Consider the following 16,141-nt stretch of genomic DNA (forward strand, 5'->3'; position numbering starts at 1 on the left):
ACTTTATCTTTTAGAAATGATTAGGTTTGTTAGTAGAAGACAACATAACGCGTGAAATCAGAGACAAGCACAACATGGCGAGCGAAGGGTGTGCATTGGCAAGCGATCAGTAGCCTTGGCGAGCGCTTGGTGGTGCTGGGCTTGGCGAGCGCCAGGTGGGCTTGGCGAGCGATCGGTGGTTCTGGCGAAGGCTTGGCATCCCTGTTCTTCTAATATAGGATTCCTTCTTCCTTCCCTGATTGGTGCATGACATAAAATATTCATTAAAGCTCACCAGTAAGCTGCATCCTATCCTCTGCTTCTATAAATAGAAGGCTTCACAGCAGTTCAGAGGGTCATCCACGATCAAACCAAAGCAGCCCAGAGCTCACCCAGTCATTAGAACCTGCCTACTCTCTCACACTTATCTTCTTCCTCTTTCAAGCAAACACAGAACACACACAATCAATCAAAGATAATCAGTCAAAATCAATCTCAACAAATTAGCCCAAAGCTTATTACTCTCCCTCTTCCAAGCACAGCAACTCTCCCGATCCAAATCAGAATACGCATCCTCCTCTTCTCTCAACAATCAAACAAACCCTCATGTTGCCTCAGCCAACAAAATACTCCTCCCCTTTCAGCAAAGACCCTCCTGAGTTTCTAAAACTCATCCTCTCTCAATTTCCCAGCTACTCAAACAATCTCTTAGTAACTCAAACCTCTCGAGTCTTCTCAGGTCCTTCACAAATTGCATGCTCACTTACCCAAAAAAACCTGTATTCTCACCAAACAGTTTGCCTAGTTCACTGAGTTCATCACCAAGTTCTGCAAGCACACTGAATTCATCAAATTCACAAATAGCTCTTGTCAGAGCTATTTTTCTTGTATTTAAGATAATTCAAGCAATCCTTGTTTTATCTTTTTGTTAGCTCTGTCGAGGTACATCTGTCTTGGTATAATTTTTCTTGTGACAGTATAATCATATATATTTGTCATAAGAGGTTTGTTTGTATTTCCAATTCCCCATTTCAATTAAGCATGGTGTGAATTTTCTTTTAGATTATTAATAATATTTTGCTATATATTGTTAATAATTGTATTTCTTGCCGAGAGTACGACATTTACTATAAAAAGTCCTTGTGGAACAAGGCATAAAAAAGAACCCAGGCCAAGAAAGTTGTTCCTCGCTTGGTCGTACAATCGACTGATCAGAAAGTCAAATCCCGACGTGCAAATCAAATCGATCAATATTAAATTAAGGAGAATGGTCTCTCGGTCAAAATTGGTTTAATAATGGCATCTTGGCCAAAACTGGTTTAATAAACAATATCATTCACACCAAACTCAACGAAATAGCTCTTAGGCCAGTTTGAGTTTGATCCATTTCTGTATCCGGCCTTTGGGTCGAGAACAATGGCACGCCCGCAACACAATCACTAAATCATAAAGAGTACTACATTGTTACTCATTCAAGGTAGGGGTCACCAAAAAGCCCAAGGCTTGAAGCCCACCCAAAGCCCGCCCGGTCCATTGGGCCCAAAGCCTAATTTGGCTCGAAATTTGGGTAGGGCCAGGCCGGGCCGAATAGTCATTGGGTTGGGTTTGGGCCATCCCCTTGAAGCCCACGGGCCGCCGGAAGCCTGGCCCGCTTAGGCCTGCTCGAAGCCCGCTCGCTTAGGCCGGCCCAAAGCCTATTTACACACAATATATCTTCAATAAAAAAATATAGGATTTTGGTTATGTTGTGAATTGAACATGAGACCTCATGGAACAAACTTCAACTCTCAACCAACTGAGCTGACTAGTTTATTTGTCTAATTGGTGAATAAAAACATATTTAATAGGTTTTTAATTTGTATACTCTAATAAATTATTAATATGCTTATTAAGTTATTATATAATACTATAATCATATAATGTTAGTAAATAGTAATAGTGTAAACTGTGTAATACCATAAATAATAAACTTTTAAAATTATATACAACATTACAAATTTACAACTATAGTTATTAAAGTTATTGTAATAAACTTTTATAATACAACTATAATTAAAGTTATTAAACCACGATCGTTCATTAATTCAACGATCTGAGCTATTCATTTGATATGTTGATAGTCAAAAATCATCCTTACAAAAAATCGGCCAAATAGGAATTCATCTACCCATTCGAATGTTTGATTATCATTAGAAAATTCACGATCATTCATTAATTCGATCACCGTGACGTCACTTTTACATCTCCGATTGAGCTAATTTTTTGCAAGGATTCTTTTTGAGTGGGGAACTAAAGTTTGAACGGTTCGGATTGTTGAAAACACGATCGAAATGTGAACTTCTACATATAAATACACTTGAGTATAATTCTAATAACTTTCTCATTGAAACCTTGTTGTTTTCATAATTATGAAGACCACAACGTGATTTCAACAATCTGACCCGTTCATTTTCTATGTTCATAGTCAAAGATCATCCTTACAAAAAATCGGTCAAATCTAAATTCATCTACCCATTCGATCATCATTAGAAAAACCATGATCGTTCATTAATTCAACCACTGTTATGTCACTTTTACATCTCCGATTGAACTAATTTTTTGCACGAATTATCTTTGAGTGAGGAACTAAAATTTGAACGGTTCGGATCATTGAAAACACAATTGCATCATTTGTTTATAAAAATATGTAATAAAATATATAATAAAACATATGTACATTTATGTTTTATTATAGTTGTAATGTTGTATATAATTTTAAAAGTTTATTATTTATGGTATTATACTATTACTAACATAATAGTATTATATAATAACTTAGTAAGCATATTAATAATTTATTGAAGTAAACAAACAAAAGAGCTATTAAAAATGTTATGATTCACAAACTTGACAAATAAATTAGTCAGCTCAGTTAATTGAGAGTTGAAGCTTGTTATGTGAGGTCTCATGTTCAAATCACAATATAGCCAAAATCCTATATTTTTTTATTGAAGATATATATGTGTCTAAATAGGTTTTGGGCCCATTCTGGGCCGCCCGTTAAGGCCTAGCCCGGCCCGGCCCTCTAAGCCCGCAAGCCAAAGCCCGATGGGCAGGCCTTGGGCTTGTGTATTAAAGCCCAAGTCCAGCCCGGTCCGGCCTGGCCCGAAAGCCTTATTGGGCTCCTATAATTCAAGCCCGAGTCCGGCCCAAACTCGAAAAATTTGGGCCAGGCTAGCCCGGCTCGGCCCATTGCCAACCCTTAATTCAAGGTTCTCGAGGCCCAGGCCTGAAGAATTTTGAGGGTAACACAACTATATCCCATTTTGCAATTGAGGATGTTACATTCATTTTGTTCCAATTAAAAACCATAATTTTCAACTTGTCTCAATTAAGGATTTTTCGTCAACTTTGTTATGACTTCCGTAAAAATTTTCTATTTTAGGGGTAAAGACATCTACTCACCTAAAAAATAATTATAATAAAATAATACCATAAAATTATAAAAATTTCAAAAATAAAACTAAAAGAAAAATAATGAGGAAACTCTCTCACCCTCACCCTACCTCTCCGACCACCAACAGGCCCCCACCGCCGGTGACCCCCTCTGCAGCATTTCTCTCTCACTTTGTTTCTTTGTTTCTCTCTTTCTCTCACTCCATTTCTGTTTCTATTGCCGCACCCATTTTGGGTAGCTTTGATGATGGTTTATAATCATTGAGCATGAATTTGGATTAATGGGTATGTTAAATTTTGGTTATAATGGATTTGCTTCATATTTACAAAGAGAGAGAGAGAGAGAGAGAGAGAGAGAGAGAGAGAGAGAGATGCAACAATGGGGTCGTCGGCGCAAAGAATGGGGTCACTGGCGATGGGGCTTGCTGGTAGCCGAAGAGGGGTGGGAGGTGTGGTGGGGACGGGGAAGGCCAAGGTGGGGCTATGGTTTCTGCATCTTTTTTCTTTTACTTTTTTAAAGTTTTATTTTCATAACTACTTTTCAATGTGATGCAAAAGATGATTTTATCCTGAAAATTTGATCACGTGATCAATTTTTAACAAAAGTTAAGATAAAGTTGACGAAAAACCCTTAATTGAGACTTAAAATTGAGGTATAGTTCCCCTAGAATAATTATGAGCAGTAAAGAGTGCAGTCTGAGATGCATCCATATTCGAGGAATGAGAGAGTTGAGACTCGAATGAGAGAAGACGAGACAGAAGGTTCAAAAACAATGGAAGCGGAGGAAAATTAATTAGGGCAATGACCATCATGCTATATTTGGATCCCGAACAACGAATAACGGCGGTAACAAGATTAGTGTTGGAGACAAATTCATTAGTTGATAGTAGCAAGCGCATCAGCCATGGCCTCAAGAAGATACCCATAGATAGTTTTGGAACCCTTGGTCATGCCTACAAGGAGAAACCTCATAGTCACAAAGTTGGCGATGAATCACTGCGCAAAGTGTTGATTGAGACAATCCCATACATCGATCCTTGGAAGAAGAAAGTCCAATGGTGAGAGTAAGGATGGACTTGGATTGTGTAGAGGTGATGTAACTCAGCACTAGTTGATCCTTTTGGTATACCAAGAGAGATAAGCATGGTTGGGAGTTGGTGCAGTGTTCGTAGCAGAAGTAGGAAAGGTTGCAGAGGGAGCAGCATAAGAACCATCCACCATATTTCCAGACATCGTGTCCTACCAAAAAGGCACTACTAGGAAGTACCCCATTAGATATCACTACATAGATATCAGTTTTAACAAAATTGATATAGTAGAAGTTTTTTATATCAGTTAGATTTTTAGTTTTTTAAAACTGATTTCTAAATGCATTTATATATCGCCACATTTTTAAATTTGATATCTAATTTTTCGGTATAAGTTATTATTCTGTAAAAACCGATATCTAAATCCTTACTGATATCTTTGTTTCAGCTAAAAAAACTAAAATAAAAATTTGAAGACTATTACTTAAATTTTTGGACTAATTTCCCAATACTTGAACCCGATACCCTCCTCTCTAAACACAAACACTCTCAAACTTTACTCACCCCAAGCTCTCTCTCTCTCACACCCTCACTGATCGAGACCACACTCACCACCCTCGTTCTCTTCAACCTCCGAATCCAATCCCAGAGACAGAGATCGACATAGACAGATGGAGAGAGAGAAGAATAGCCATGGACGATAGCTGTGCGGTGTGCGGTCTACTCCCCCTGCGTCGCTCACCTTCGCTTCATCTGCCAAGACCACCGATGCTTCATCTTCAAGTCCGAGCCAGCGAAAGAGAAAGAGAGCCGTTGCGTCGCCGTTCTCACAGTCCTTGTCATCGTCGCGTCGTTGACCTTGGCGATGACGTCGGCCCTCAAGAGCTTTCTCTGCCTCGCTCATCGTCTTGGGTTGCAGTCGAAAGGTAAGATTAGTCATCTCGATCCCCTGGGTTCTCTCTTTCTCTCTGTCCTCGATCTTCTCTCTATCTCATGCTGGGTTCTTTCTTTCTCTCTGTCCTCTTCTCTCTTTACTGAAATTAGGGTTTCCAAATTGGGGTTTTCTGTTTGTTTAGGTTTTTCTTAAAATTAGGGTTTTTCCCGGTGGTATTTGAGGAGGTTGAAGATCTTGTTTTGGGATTTTTAACAGAAAGCAACTGGTCGGAGGTAAGAAGAGAGATTGGGTGTTGGCATCTTTAATTGTGGTAGCGTTGGGGCTGACAATTACAACTTTGAGTGATTTTAATCTGCAAGAAATAGAACCTATATAGTACCTAGCTAGAAGAGAGAGAGTCAGAGAGAAGGTTACAAGCTGTTGGATATTGATTTTAACTTGTTCAATACAAATATTAGTCTGCCATGATATCTACCATTCTGCTAGTTTACAGGATGCATTCTTGAGAGATGGCAGGCTTGAAACTATGGAGTACAAGTAGCACCATACTTATAGACTTTTCAACTGACTCTAGTTTTCATGAGAATTCGGTTATACTTGGTTGAGTGTTTCTGTAAACTGTGTTCTGGCTATAGTTTTGTGAGTTTGATAAGCTAATATACATTATTGAAGTTATTAATACTGTGTTTCTAGGCCCCTGAATTGCACATGGAAATCCATAAGCATGGTTTTGGTCAACAGGCGATGGGAGCTGCTGCTGGACCTTCCACTTCATCGGGTGCAAAGGTGAATTGGAAATCTCATGGTTCTCTTTTTCTTGACATTTTGTTCTTTTTGTTTCTGGTTTTCTTTTCTAAATGATATTAGTCTTTGCCAATTTAATTATTTTTATTTTGTGTGTTTATGAATTCATGGAATCATGGATGTAGGCTGTGTGGCTGATATGTAGTTGATGAAAGATTAACTTCAGTGCATTGCATTTGCAGTTACATATGGTTCAACTCAAATGCTTTTTGAATACCAAGCAATGTGACAGATAGCATGCCAATATCTTATTTTTTAAAGATAAATGAGTTCTTGTGGCCAAAAAAAAAAAAAAAGAGTTCACATGAGTGGTACCAAATATGAAACACCACTTGGTATCCAAATTTGGGATTTATTTTAGTGCTTGTAGAATTTCTGATTTTTTACATGTAACATGCTTGAAGTTTAATTATGTACAGCAGTCTGTCTCTGTGTTCTTATATTATGGTTAGTTTCTTCATCTGTTGATGAATTATTACTGTTTCCCCTTCTCTACAGGCTACAAAGAAAAAGAAGAGCAGTGATCTCAAGTATGACATATTTGGTTGGATAATCCTTGCTGTTGGAATTGTCGCTTGGGTAGGATTTGCAAAATCCCATGTGCCTCCCCCACCTCCGCGGTGAGCATAGCATTTGGTTGGTCTTAATCTTTGGCCCTCTGGAAGGCAGTTTGGAGATTAATCATTCATCAGCAGGTGGAATTCATGTGAAATTGATTCATATTTGGCTGACCATCCATAAGTTAACCCGGTGGTCTCTGTCTCTGTCTCTCTGTCTCTCTCTCTCTCTATCTATATCTATCTATTTATCTATCTATCTTGCACTTGCACATGGATCCAACAAACAGAACTCTGCTCTCTCAAAACTCCTTACCTACTCTTGAAGTCCTACTTGGAATTTTGAAGTTTTTGTTTGCCTAAACTATCCAATTCACATGAGTCTTGTCAATTGATTAATTATTGATATTAATATATATTGATTAATTATTGATATGTATATATAATAAATATATATACATAGATAATACTTGCCTACAGTTTCCAAGAGCTTTCCTACCATTCATTGTTGATATTATTTTATACTGTTAATAGTGTTCCCTGTTTAGTTCTTGTAAATTACCAACTAGATCTGTTTATGTTAATTATTTTGGCACCTCTTTGATGTTGCTCTAATTTTCTTGAAGCTTCCTCATCCTCTTACTGACTTGTTAATTAATTTCCTTGTTTTAAGGCTTCAAGGTTGAGAAACACATAATTGAAATAAAAGCAACTGAAGCAGAGTTTGCTAGAAGGAGAGAAGCTAGTGAGTTAGAAGTTGAAGCTAGGACAAATGAGATTTCCTACATAAAATGTTTTTTTTTTTTTTTTTTTTAAAAGCTAGCATTTCTCAAACAGTAATTGGATTAAGGTTTCAATATAGACTTTGCTGCAGTTTCCACCTAATTTGGTTGCAGATCCAAAATATTTGATGAGTGGGCATATTAAAATTTGTCCTATATACAAGAAAGTAAGAAACTCATTGCAGCAAGACTTAGAATATATATGGGTGTACTATTAAAGTTCCTTATCTTAACATTAGTTTGTAGGGATATATTTGTATATAATACAATGAATATAAACCACCTTATATATGATATTCATTTGTGGATGGCTTAGCAGAGACAAAGATGGAAGAGTTCATGTTATTTCCACAAGATGCAGCTTAATTAATTAGGAGTGGTTATTCTAAAATATGTAGATTGCAGCAATCATATGTTCCAGATTACTTGAAACATGTGGAGGTGCATGCTCTCTCTCTCTCTCTCTCTCTCTCTCTCTCTCTCTCTCTCTCTATCCCTCTATGTCTTGCATCTTTCTAGTCTGTTTGATTTCCAGTGCTCTCAATTAGCAGCAGATTTAGTAGATTGTGCTAGTAATCTTGTCACTAACACATGATAGGAAGATTACCCTGCATGACTGGAATTGAAAAATAAGTTTGTAAATATATGACTTCCTTAGAAAGTAAAGCAGTGATAAAATTGTAACTAAGTAAGACACTTGAACTTTCATGGCATTTATATAAATGAAGGTGAGCTTTTGTTTACTGTCCAAAGAGGTGTTGGATATGGAAGTGCAAGAGTGGCATGTCCAATTTATATTGTTTGTACATAATGGTGTCATTTGTATAATATATATGTTTGTATATATTGTTTTCATTTATATCTAATTTAATATTAAAATGTTTTTAACTTCTAATTTTAGTTCTGTTTTTTTTTTTTATTCAAAGAAAATGATGTAAGCCAAGTCAATGTGCTAATTTGAACTTTACTCCTTCGAAAAGCTTTTTTATTTATTGCTTGCTTATGTGCTAATTTGTGGGAAGAGTCTGGTTTTGGGCATCATTATGGGCGTTCTTACAAATCTGTTTGTTTCTATCAATTTGTGGGAAAGAGGTTCATCCAACCATCATTATGTGGATAATTTCTTACAAATCTGTTTGTTTCTATCAATATATGTAGGTTGCAGAGCACATGGTCTATCTCTCTCTCTCTCATCTTTCATCTCTCAGCCTTCTGAGTCCTATATTCTCAATGTGAAGGTTACTCTATGTTAAACATGGTATTATCTAGGATCTAGTTTCTGTTATGTCTTTTTAATCATTAATCTTTCTAGTTTTCTTGTTAAGATGGAATAATACTCCAGAGTCTAATTTGTTAATATGTTGGTATTATTTTTTGCAGGTTTAGGTAGATAATCCTTGGCTCATGCTCCATTTTTTCTAATGCAAGTGGTATGCAAAAAGATTTTTGCATCCTAATGTTGTACGTAGTAGCATATGATTAATTATATTTAGACCAAGTGTTGCTGCCATTTCAATATTTGTAAACCGAGAGCTTGGAGGTAAGGCCCTAACCCTAGCTTGTATTATGCTCTTAGTTGGTTGTAATTGTGTGTTGTTGTGTGAAAAGGCCAAGCTTTTTGACAGAAAGGCTTTGATTTTCATGGAAACTACACAATCTGCCTACATTGCACAGTTTTGACCTTGTGTCATATTTCTGAAATTCTGAAGTGTTTGACAAGGCTTTTGAATTTGGTTTTTGGACCATTTAAACTAGACATCTCAACAATAATTTCAAGCTCTGAATCACTGAAATCCGATTTGAGATGTATTTTCTATGATTTTCTAAAATTGATTCTGTTTTACTAGAAAATGACAGTTTTACTACGCAGTGCATTATTACGAGTTTGGTTGCACCATTGTGATTTTGAGTAGTGCTTTTGACCTGATACTTATGGAACAAGTACTAGACATGTTCAAGAGTGTTTTAAATAAAAAATCTTATGAATTGAAGCTATGTTTGAATGATTTGGTACTTTGGGTCTAGTTTGTAGCATTCGACAGGTTTTGTTGGTTTTGATTTGGTGAAATTTACATGCATGAGTGATACATAATTTGGGTAACAAATCTGATTTGAGTATTGGTTTGAGCTTTTGCATGTGTTGGCTGCCAATATGTAAATATTAATGCACTTTTTTATAATGTTTTCAGTGGAGTAATTCGAAGTACAAGCGGAGCGGTTACACATAAGAAAAATTTGATGAAATTTGAGTTGAATGGGTAGAGTTTGTTACCCTCAATAATATTTAGACTGACATGCATGTTGGTATAAATCTGGTACATGTTTTGAGCATTTTGTGGATATGATCGAGCTGTCCGAAAACTTTATATCTTGTACGAGGATATAGCTGCAGTATTGAGGATGGAGGAACTTTCAGCAACCTGCATAGTTGTGTACATGAGGTCAGTGTACTCTTTGATTCATCTACATTGTTTTTTTTCCTCATAAACTGTTGTGATACAAATGGATGCTTGAAAATTTTTAGGTACCTGTACGATAGGCTTATCGAATCCAACATGGCTGAAATGGTTGGTCTTGTGGACCCAGCACGTGTCTCTGTGGGAATTGGAAATTCAGAGAATAGATCAAAGTACCTAGTGTGCATCATTTAGAACTAGCCATGCCTTATATTTTGTGCAGATTTTTGAAGTTTCTTAGGGGGGTTAAAAATGGATTAGCTAGCTAGGGTTATCCCTACTTGTTGAGGGATTTGTAATTTATTTTTGTTAACTTGAATATGGTTGAAATTGGATGTTGGAAATATTGTATGAGAATGTTGGATGAAATTGATTGAAGCATTTAAATTGCACAAATTGGATGGTGCATGTTCGAATTTTTATATCAAATATTTGACAGGAAAAACTGATATCTAACAATCCATTTTAATTTTGTTTTTTTTTAATTAAAAAACATTTACAATATCCGTTCAATACTGATATCTAATGTCTTAAATCTGATATTTATACAGGCATATACATCGAAAAAAAAAATAATAGCGATATCTAATATAATTTTTATATCACATGGTAGCTCAAACATGATGTTTAAAAGACTTATAATATCTGAAACAACGGACAAACAGATATCTAATCTATACAGATATATCGGTTTTATTTAAAACTCTGATGTGTTAACAATATTAAATATCGCTTTAATAAAAAAAGTGATGTAACAACTTACCAAACATAGCTTTTGCTGAGTTTACAATATCGAAAAATATAACCAAACCGATATATAATATACACTTTAATGTCAGTTTTTAAAAAACTAATGATATTGAAAGTACATTACATATCGGAATCCATTCATATAGATAGCGGAAACTTAAAAATTCGATATATATTATGTATTAACAATATCGGAAATTCAACAAATAGGATGTCTAAGTTTTTATAAACATCGGGTAAAAACCGATATTGAAAATAGGGTACATTAGATATCACGTCTGCCCTTATCGGTCGCAAACCTAATAGACATCAGTGTTCCACTGATCTCTAATGGGGTACTTCCTAGTAGTGAGGGTTTGATCTGACTCTGCCAAAGAAGGTAGTTGGAGTCAGTCAAACGAAAAAAGTGTGCCACATTTGGTCCATGAAGAAAGAATGGTGCCACCATAGGAGTTGATGCAGCAGAAGACATGGTGTGTGTAGGGTAAAGGTTGCGACACAAATAGAGAGAAGAACGAGGTAGGCAGAACAAAAAAAAAATCAATGATGCCCTAAGGGCTCTGATACCATGTAAGTTTTGAGAGAATTAGACAATTTTCCATAAGGAATGCTATCCACATTTTCCACCTACTTTCTCTTTTATTATTCTCATTCCACAAAGTATTATCATAATCGGAACCGTTCATTTTTTATAGAATTATTTGAAGATCATCTTTGCAAAAAATCAACTAAATCGGAAATCGTTTGGTCATATAATCGTTATCAAATAAACAAATAGTAAATCAAATTGTTACCAAAATCGTCTATTTATTTGATCACAATTACATAACCAAACGATTTCTGATTTGATTGATTTTTGCAGAGATGATCTTCATAGTTAGATCTAAAAAATGAACAGTTCATATCATGAATTTACATTGTGGAATAAAAATAATAAATGAGAAGGTCGGTAGAGAAGGTAAATTGGTGAAAGTGGATAGCATTCCTTAGTTTTCATTACAAATGTGGGCTTAGAGCCCTAAGGCCTTATACATGTAGCTTAATTAATAAGAAAAGCCTAATTACAAGCCCATTATACATGATCATTAACAAAAAGCCTTTTGCTAAACTCATGGTTTTATAGTTTACTCCTATGTTTTTTTTTTTTTTGCTAAACTTAAGAAAGTTGTTGATACCAAAGAATGCGCAAGTGCCAAGTAGCAATCTGCTTCAATCCACTGTAGTTCTTGAAAAATTACACATAATACCTCTTTTGAGGCTTCACTTACTTGTTTAACCATGGCAGAAAGATTGTAACTTTTTTAGAGGGCTGCTATATATTTGCACACCCTTTTGTTTTCTTTTTGCACACCCCTCTTAAAAAAAAAACACCAATGTGAAAAAACACACACACCCCCCTCTTCTCTCTTTCTTTCTCTGCAAACACATGCAGCCCCGCCCCTCCTCCTCCTTCCTCCCCCCGCCATCCCTCCTTCTTCCCCTCCTTCCATGACCCACCTCATCCTCTTTCTTTCTTCCACCTTTTGCCTTTCTCTGCAAACACAACCTCGCCCCTTCTCCTCCTTCCTCCCTCTCCCCTGCGCCCTCCCAGACCAACCAACCCAGTCAAGCCTAACCCCCTCCCTCTTTCCTCCCATAAACCCTTTTGCCTTACATTGATAAAAAACATTGAAGAAACCAAATTATATAGTAGGTTTCATGTGATATAAGATGAATAAAATACGCGTTGGAGGCAAATACTGTTAAATAAAATTAGTATAATAAATCAATAAAATTAGTATATTCTTTATACTATATAATCTATACACTAAATCCTATATACTTTATATACCCTAATACTCTTTATACTCTATAATCTATATACTAAACCCTATATACTCTATATTCTTTATGATATGTATAAGACATTAGAGTTTAGGCCCTTTAAGGTATTTTTAATTATTTTTTATATAGAAATGTATTAGGATTTAGCGTTTAAAAACAACTAAACGAAACCCCAAGAGAGTCAAACGAAACTATAAACTTTTTTTTTTCTTTACAATTGATCAAAGACCCCAAACCCCAATCAACCCTTACTTTTTTTTTTTCTCTTTTCTTTTTCATCTTTATCTTTTTTTTCCTTATGAGATCCACCGCTGTTCTGGAAGGTTTGGATAATATCTTTAGCTATACTCAAGTGACTACCGCCTTACATCCTACTATCCCTGACACACTAGCTTGAGATGGGACTGCTAGGGCTCTCCAACACCCCTAAAGATATTTGCATTCAATGCAAGGTTGTTGGGTAGTTGTGTAATGCACTATTTCGAACAAGTGACGTGGCCTTATCTCCATCACTCATCAACATGCAGGTAAATATCTTATTCACCTTTTTTTGCCTATATATGCAAACTTATAGACAAAATGAAAGGGTTCAAAAACCCTAAACACTACATATAACCTCTTGAGAGAATTTCCCAGAAGTTTTTACCTTGTTCTTCCTTATTCTCCCAAGTTCATACATTGTTCTTGCTCATCATTGACTTAAATTATCGGAGTGTAGTTGGCTAATATTATTCCGGTGTTACTTCTTCTGATTATTGTTCATGCAGGTCATCTTTGTTGAAGATCTTAAACAAGACAACTCATCAGCATCACCCATGTTCATCCTCTATGAGGGTAGAAATCAACACCTAGATCATTTACTTGAAGTTGTTGCATCATGGGAAACTTCATTAAATATACCTTTTAAATACAACTCTTACTTTTTTAACCTTCTCTCCCAACTCTTACTTTTTTTACTCTTTGGCCACTTTTGAAACCAAATTACCTTTTCTATATACATATTGTGTTAACACAATTTTTCAGAATTTCCACCAAGAAATTAAACAATTTTTCAGAATTTCTCCCACAAACCCCCATCTGTCTCTCTAAACCCCGATCTTCTGTGAGGATCATCGAACACAGAAGATGACCACCTTGTAAACACAGAAGCTAAATACTCTCTCTCATCCATGATTCCTTCACTATTATATGGGTGCAGGTTGAGTCTGAGTACCTACCTCTGTACACTAACTATGGCCTGGGTCTTACTACTTGGAGCTCGTTTACTTCTGGTGTGCTCACTGGAAAATATAACAAGGGAAATATACCACCTAATGCCTCTGGGTTACTCTCGGTTTCTCAAGGGTTGTAATAGGTTCCTCCCAAAATTCCCAAACACAGCACTCTACGCTTTTTTTTTATTACTTTTTTCAAGATTTTAGTTATGCTTATCAGGAGGAGAATGGATTGAGTTTGTGCGGTGGCTTGGTGGCGAACGCAGACGCACGCGGACGTCACTGTAACTGAATTTTGGTGAAATTGATTTTTTTTTTTCTGAAACTGAATTTTTTGCTGAAACTCAATATTTCGCTAAAACTAAAATCAAACACTGAAACTGAATTTCAAGAATTCAATTACACTAAATTGAAGAATTCAGAAATGAATTCACTTACTGAAATTGAATTAAGTGATGAAACAATTACACCTTGACTAAAACACAATTACACCTTGACTAAAAAACAATTACACCTTCACTAAAACAATTAAACCTTCACTAAAACAGTTACACCTTCACTGAATTCAGTTTCACTAAAAAGAACACATCAACCTTATCAAAAAAAAAAAAAAAAAACACAACAAGCCATCGAGATGAGGAGTAGCCAACACAGCAAGCCATCGATGTGAGCCTAACAAACAACTACTTCATGTTCTCTTACTGATTACTCAAGCGGAGCCTATTAGACAATTACTTCCCCTGCTTCTTACCTGTTATTCGAAGTCACACTTTTTAGCCAAAATCATTAAGCAACCTTATTAAAAAACAAATAAAAACAACACAGCAAACCAACACTAATCGAAGTTATAATCACAAACCAACCAATAAGAATATGAATGAGATCCAAAATGTCCAATACATGCACACCTTTCAAATGGTCTTTATGATAATGCATGAAAAACATCACATAAGTAAGCCATCTCTTATCTTTCTAGTTATGCATCAAAGAACATAATATGACATGTGAAATTAAAAAAATGATAAGGTGTAATTTTAAATAACAAATTTCCAGCATATAACCAACACTTAGATAGCATAAAGAATATCTATTGAAATCTCACTGAACTTGAATTTCATAACTGGAACGTGAACATCAGGCACGGGATGCAACTCTATTACTTCAGGCATCTCAGATAGCATCCTATGTAGTTCACCAAAGAAATCTTCCTATAGACAAAGCAAAATTATGCAGTAATCATAAATAGAAACATACCAAAATTAAAATTCACAAAACTAAAAGCATAATCAAAACACTAATACACAGTTCAAGGAGAGTACCGATGGGTTTAGATCAAGGAGAGAAGTCTAGCGGTGGTGGTAAAAGGTGGTGGCGCTGCCAGAATTCTGAGATCGCCGACAGGGAGGGCAACGACTTTCGTCGTGGGTGCTCCGTTCGAGATTCTAAGGGAACCATCATACTCAGGGCGACGAGACGAAGGAGGTGTGGGCTGTCCGACACCTCAACGCTGCCAGAATCGACAGATCGCCGGCGAGGGAGCTCGTTCTGCCTAGGCTCGATCCACCGTCTTCGTTGGCTTTCACGGCGAGTGGAGTGCAGCGGAAGGAAGAAAGAGGTGAGGCAAGAAGGTTGGGACCGGTCTCGCCGGCAACTGTCGTCGGACGACGGAGAACGCGCCGGTGACAGCAGCGCGAAGAGAGAGAACATGCAGAGAAAATGTGTGAGAGAGAGAGAGAGCTAGAGTGAAAAATGAAACAGATTAAGTGACCCTAAGGTTATAATCATAAAACTAAAATAAAATGGGGTCAAACTTAGTTAGGTGTTAGTTAATTAGGGGATTTTAGAAGAGTTGAAGTGACTAATAGAGGGTTTTAAATTAGTTTTATTAAGGTGGGAGGTTTTAATATAACCAAACTCTAAATAGGGGGTTATGAATAGTTTATTAAAAAAACAGTAATGCTACACTTACCACATTTTTATACCACAATTTTATACCATCTTACATGGCATTCATACATTGGATACTAAAAATTAAAAAATAAAACCTAAAAAAGAAAAAAGAAATACCATTCCAGTAAAATAATGACACATCATGTGAGATACAAATGTGGGAAAAAAAATGTGGGACAACTAGCATTATTATTAAAAAAAATAAGAGTTGTATTTAAAAGGTACATTTAATGAAGTTTCCCTTACATCATCTTACATATTTTGCACCAATATTTACTATCGTGCTTAAACTTACTCAAATTTGAGAAATAATAGGAAAGAGATTGAAGTGCTTATATAATATCGGTCTAGTAATATTTCTTCATACATTGGTGAGGTTCCAAATTCAACCCCTTAGAGAAAAAGCCAAAAGAATAAGAAAATCCACTAGTCCCGGGGTCCATATCCATATTTAATTTGACGATGA

General features: G+C 36.0%; 1 protein-coding gene and 2 long non-coding RNA genes across 3 annotated transcripts; 2 read left to right on the forward strand and 1 right to left on the reverse strand.

The window, feature by feature from the left end:
* Nucleotides 1–5,751: 5,751 nt before the first annotated feature.
* Nucleotides 5,752–8,076, forward strand: LOC147292255 (mitochondrial import receptor subunit TOM20-like). Its single transcript, XM_086236155.1, has 5 exons — nucleotides 5,752–5,938; nucleotides 6,032–6,124; nucleotides 6,641–6,762; nucleotides 7,798–7,822; nucleotides 8,017–8,076. The coding sequence occupies exons 1-5, from the start codon at nucleotides 5,918–5,920 to the stop codon at nucleotides 8,074–8,076; spliced, it is 321 nt and encodes a 106-aa protein (XP_086092281.1). The 5' UTR covers nucleotides 5,752–5,917.
* Nucleotides 8,077–8,968: 892 nt separating this feature from the next.
* Nucleotides 8,969–10,142, forward strand: LOC147292256 (uncharacterized). Its single transcript, XR_015121462.1, has 3 exons — nucleotides 8,969–9,021; nucleotides 9,671–9,922; nucleotides 10,006–10,142. It is a non-coding gene; the product is annotated as an uncharacterized LOC147292256 (long non-coding RNA).
* Nucleotides 10,143–14,201: 4,059 nt separating this feature from the next.
* Nucleotides 14,202–15,467, reverse strand: LOC147292257 (uncharacterized). Its single transcript, XR_015121414.1, has 3 exons — nucleotides 15,045–15,467; nucleotides 14,833–14,933; nucleotides 14,202–14,476 (listed from the first exon to the last, which is right to left on the reverse strand). It is a non-coding gene; the product is annotated as an uncharacterized LOC147292257 (long non-coding RNA).
* Between the last annotated feature and the right edge of the window lie 674 nt (nucleotides 15,468–16,141).

This window comes from Dryas octopetala, chromosome 3 (genome assembly GCF_963921425.1).
Source record: "Dryas octopetala chromosome 3, drDryOcto1.1, whole genome shotgun sequence".
NCBI lineage: Eukaryota > Viridiplantae > Streptophyta > Magnoliopsida > Rosales > Rosaceae > Dryas > Dryas octopetala.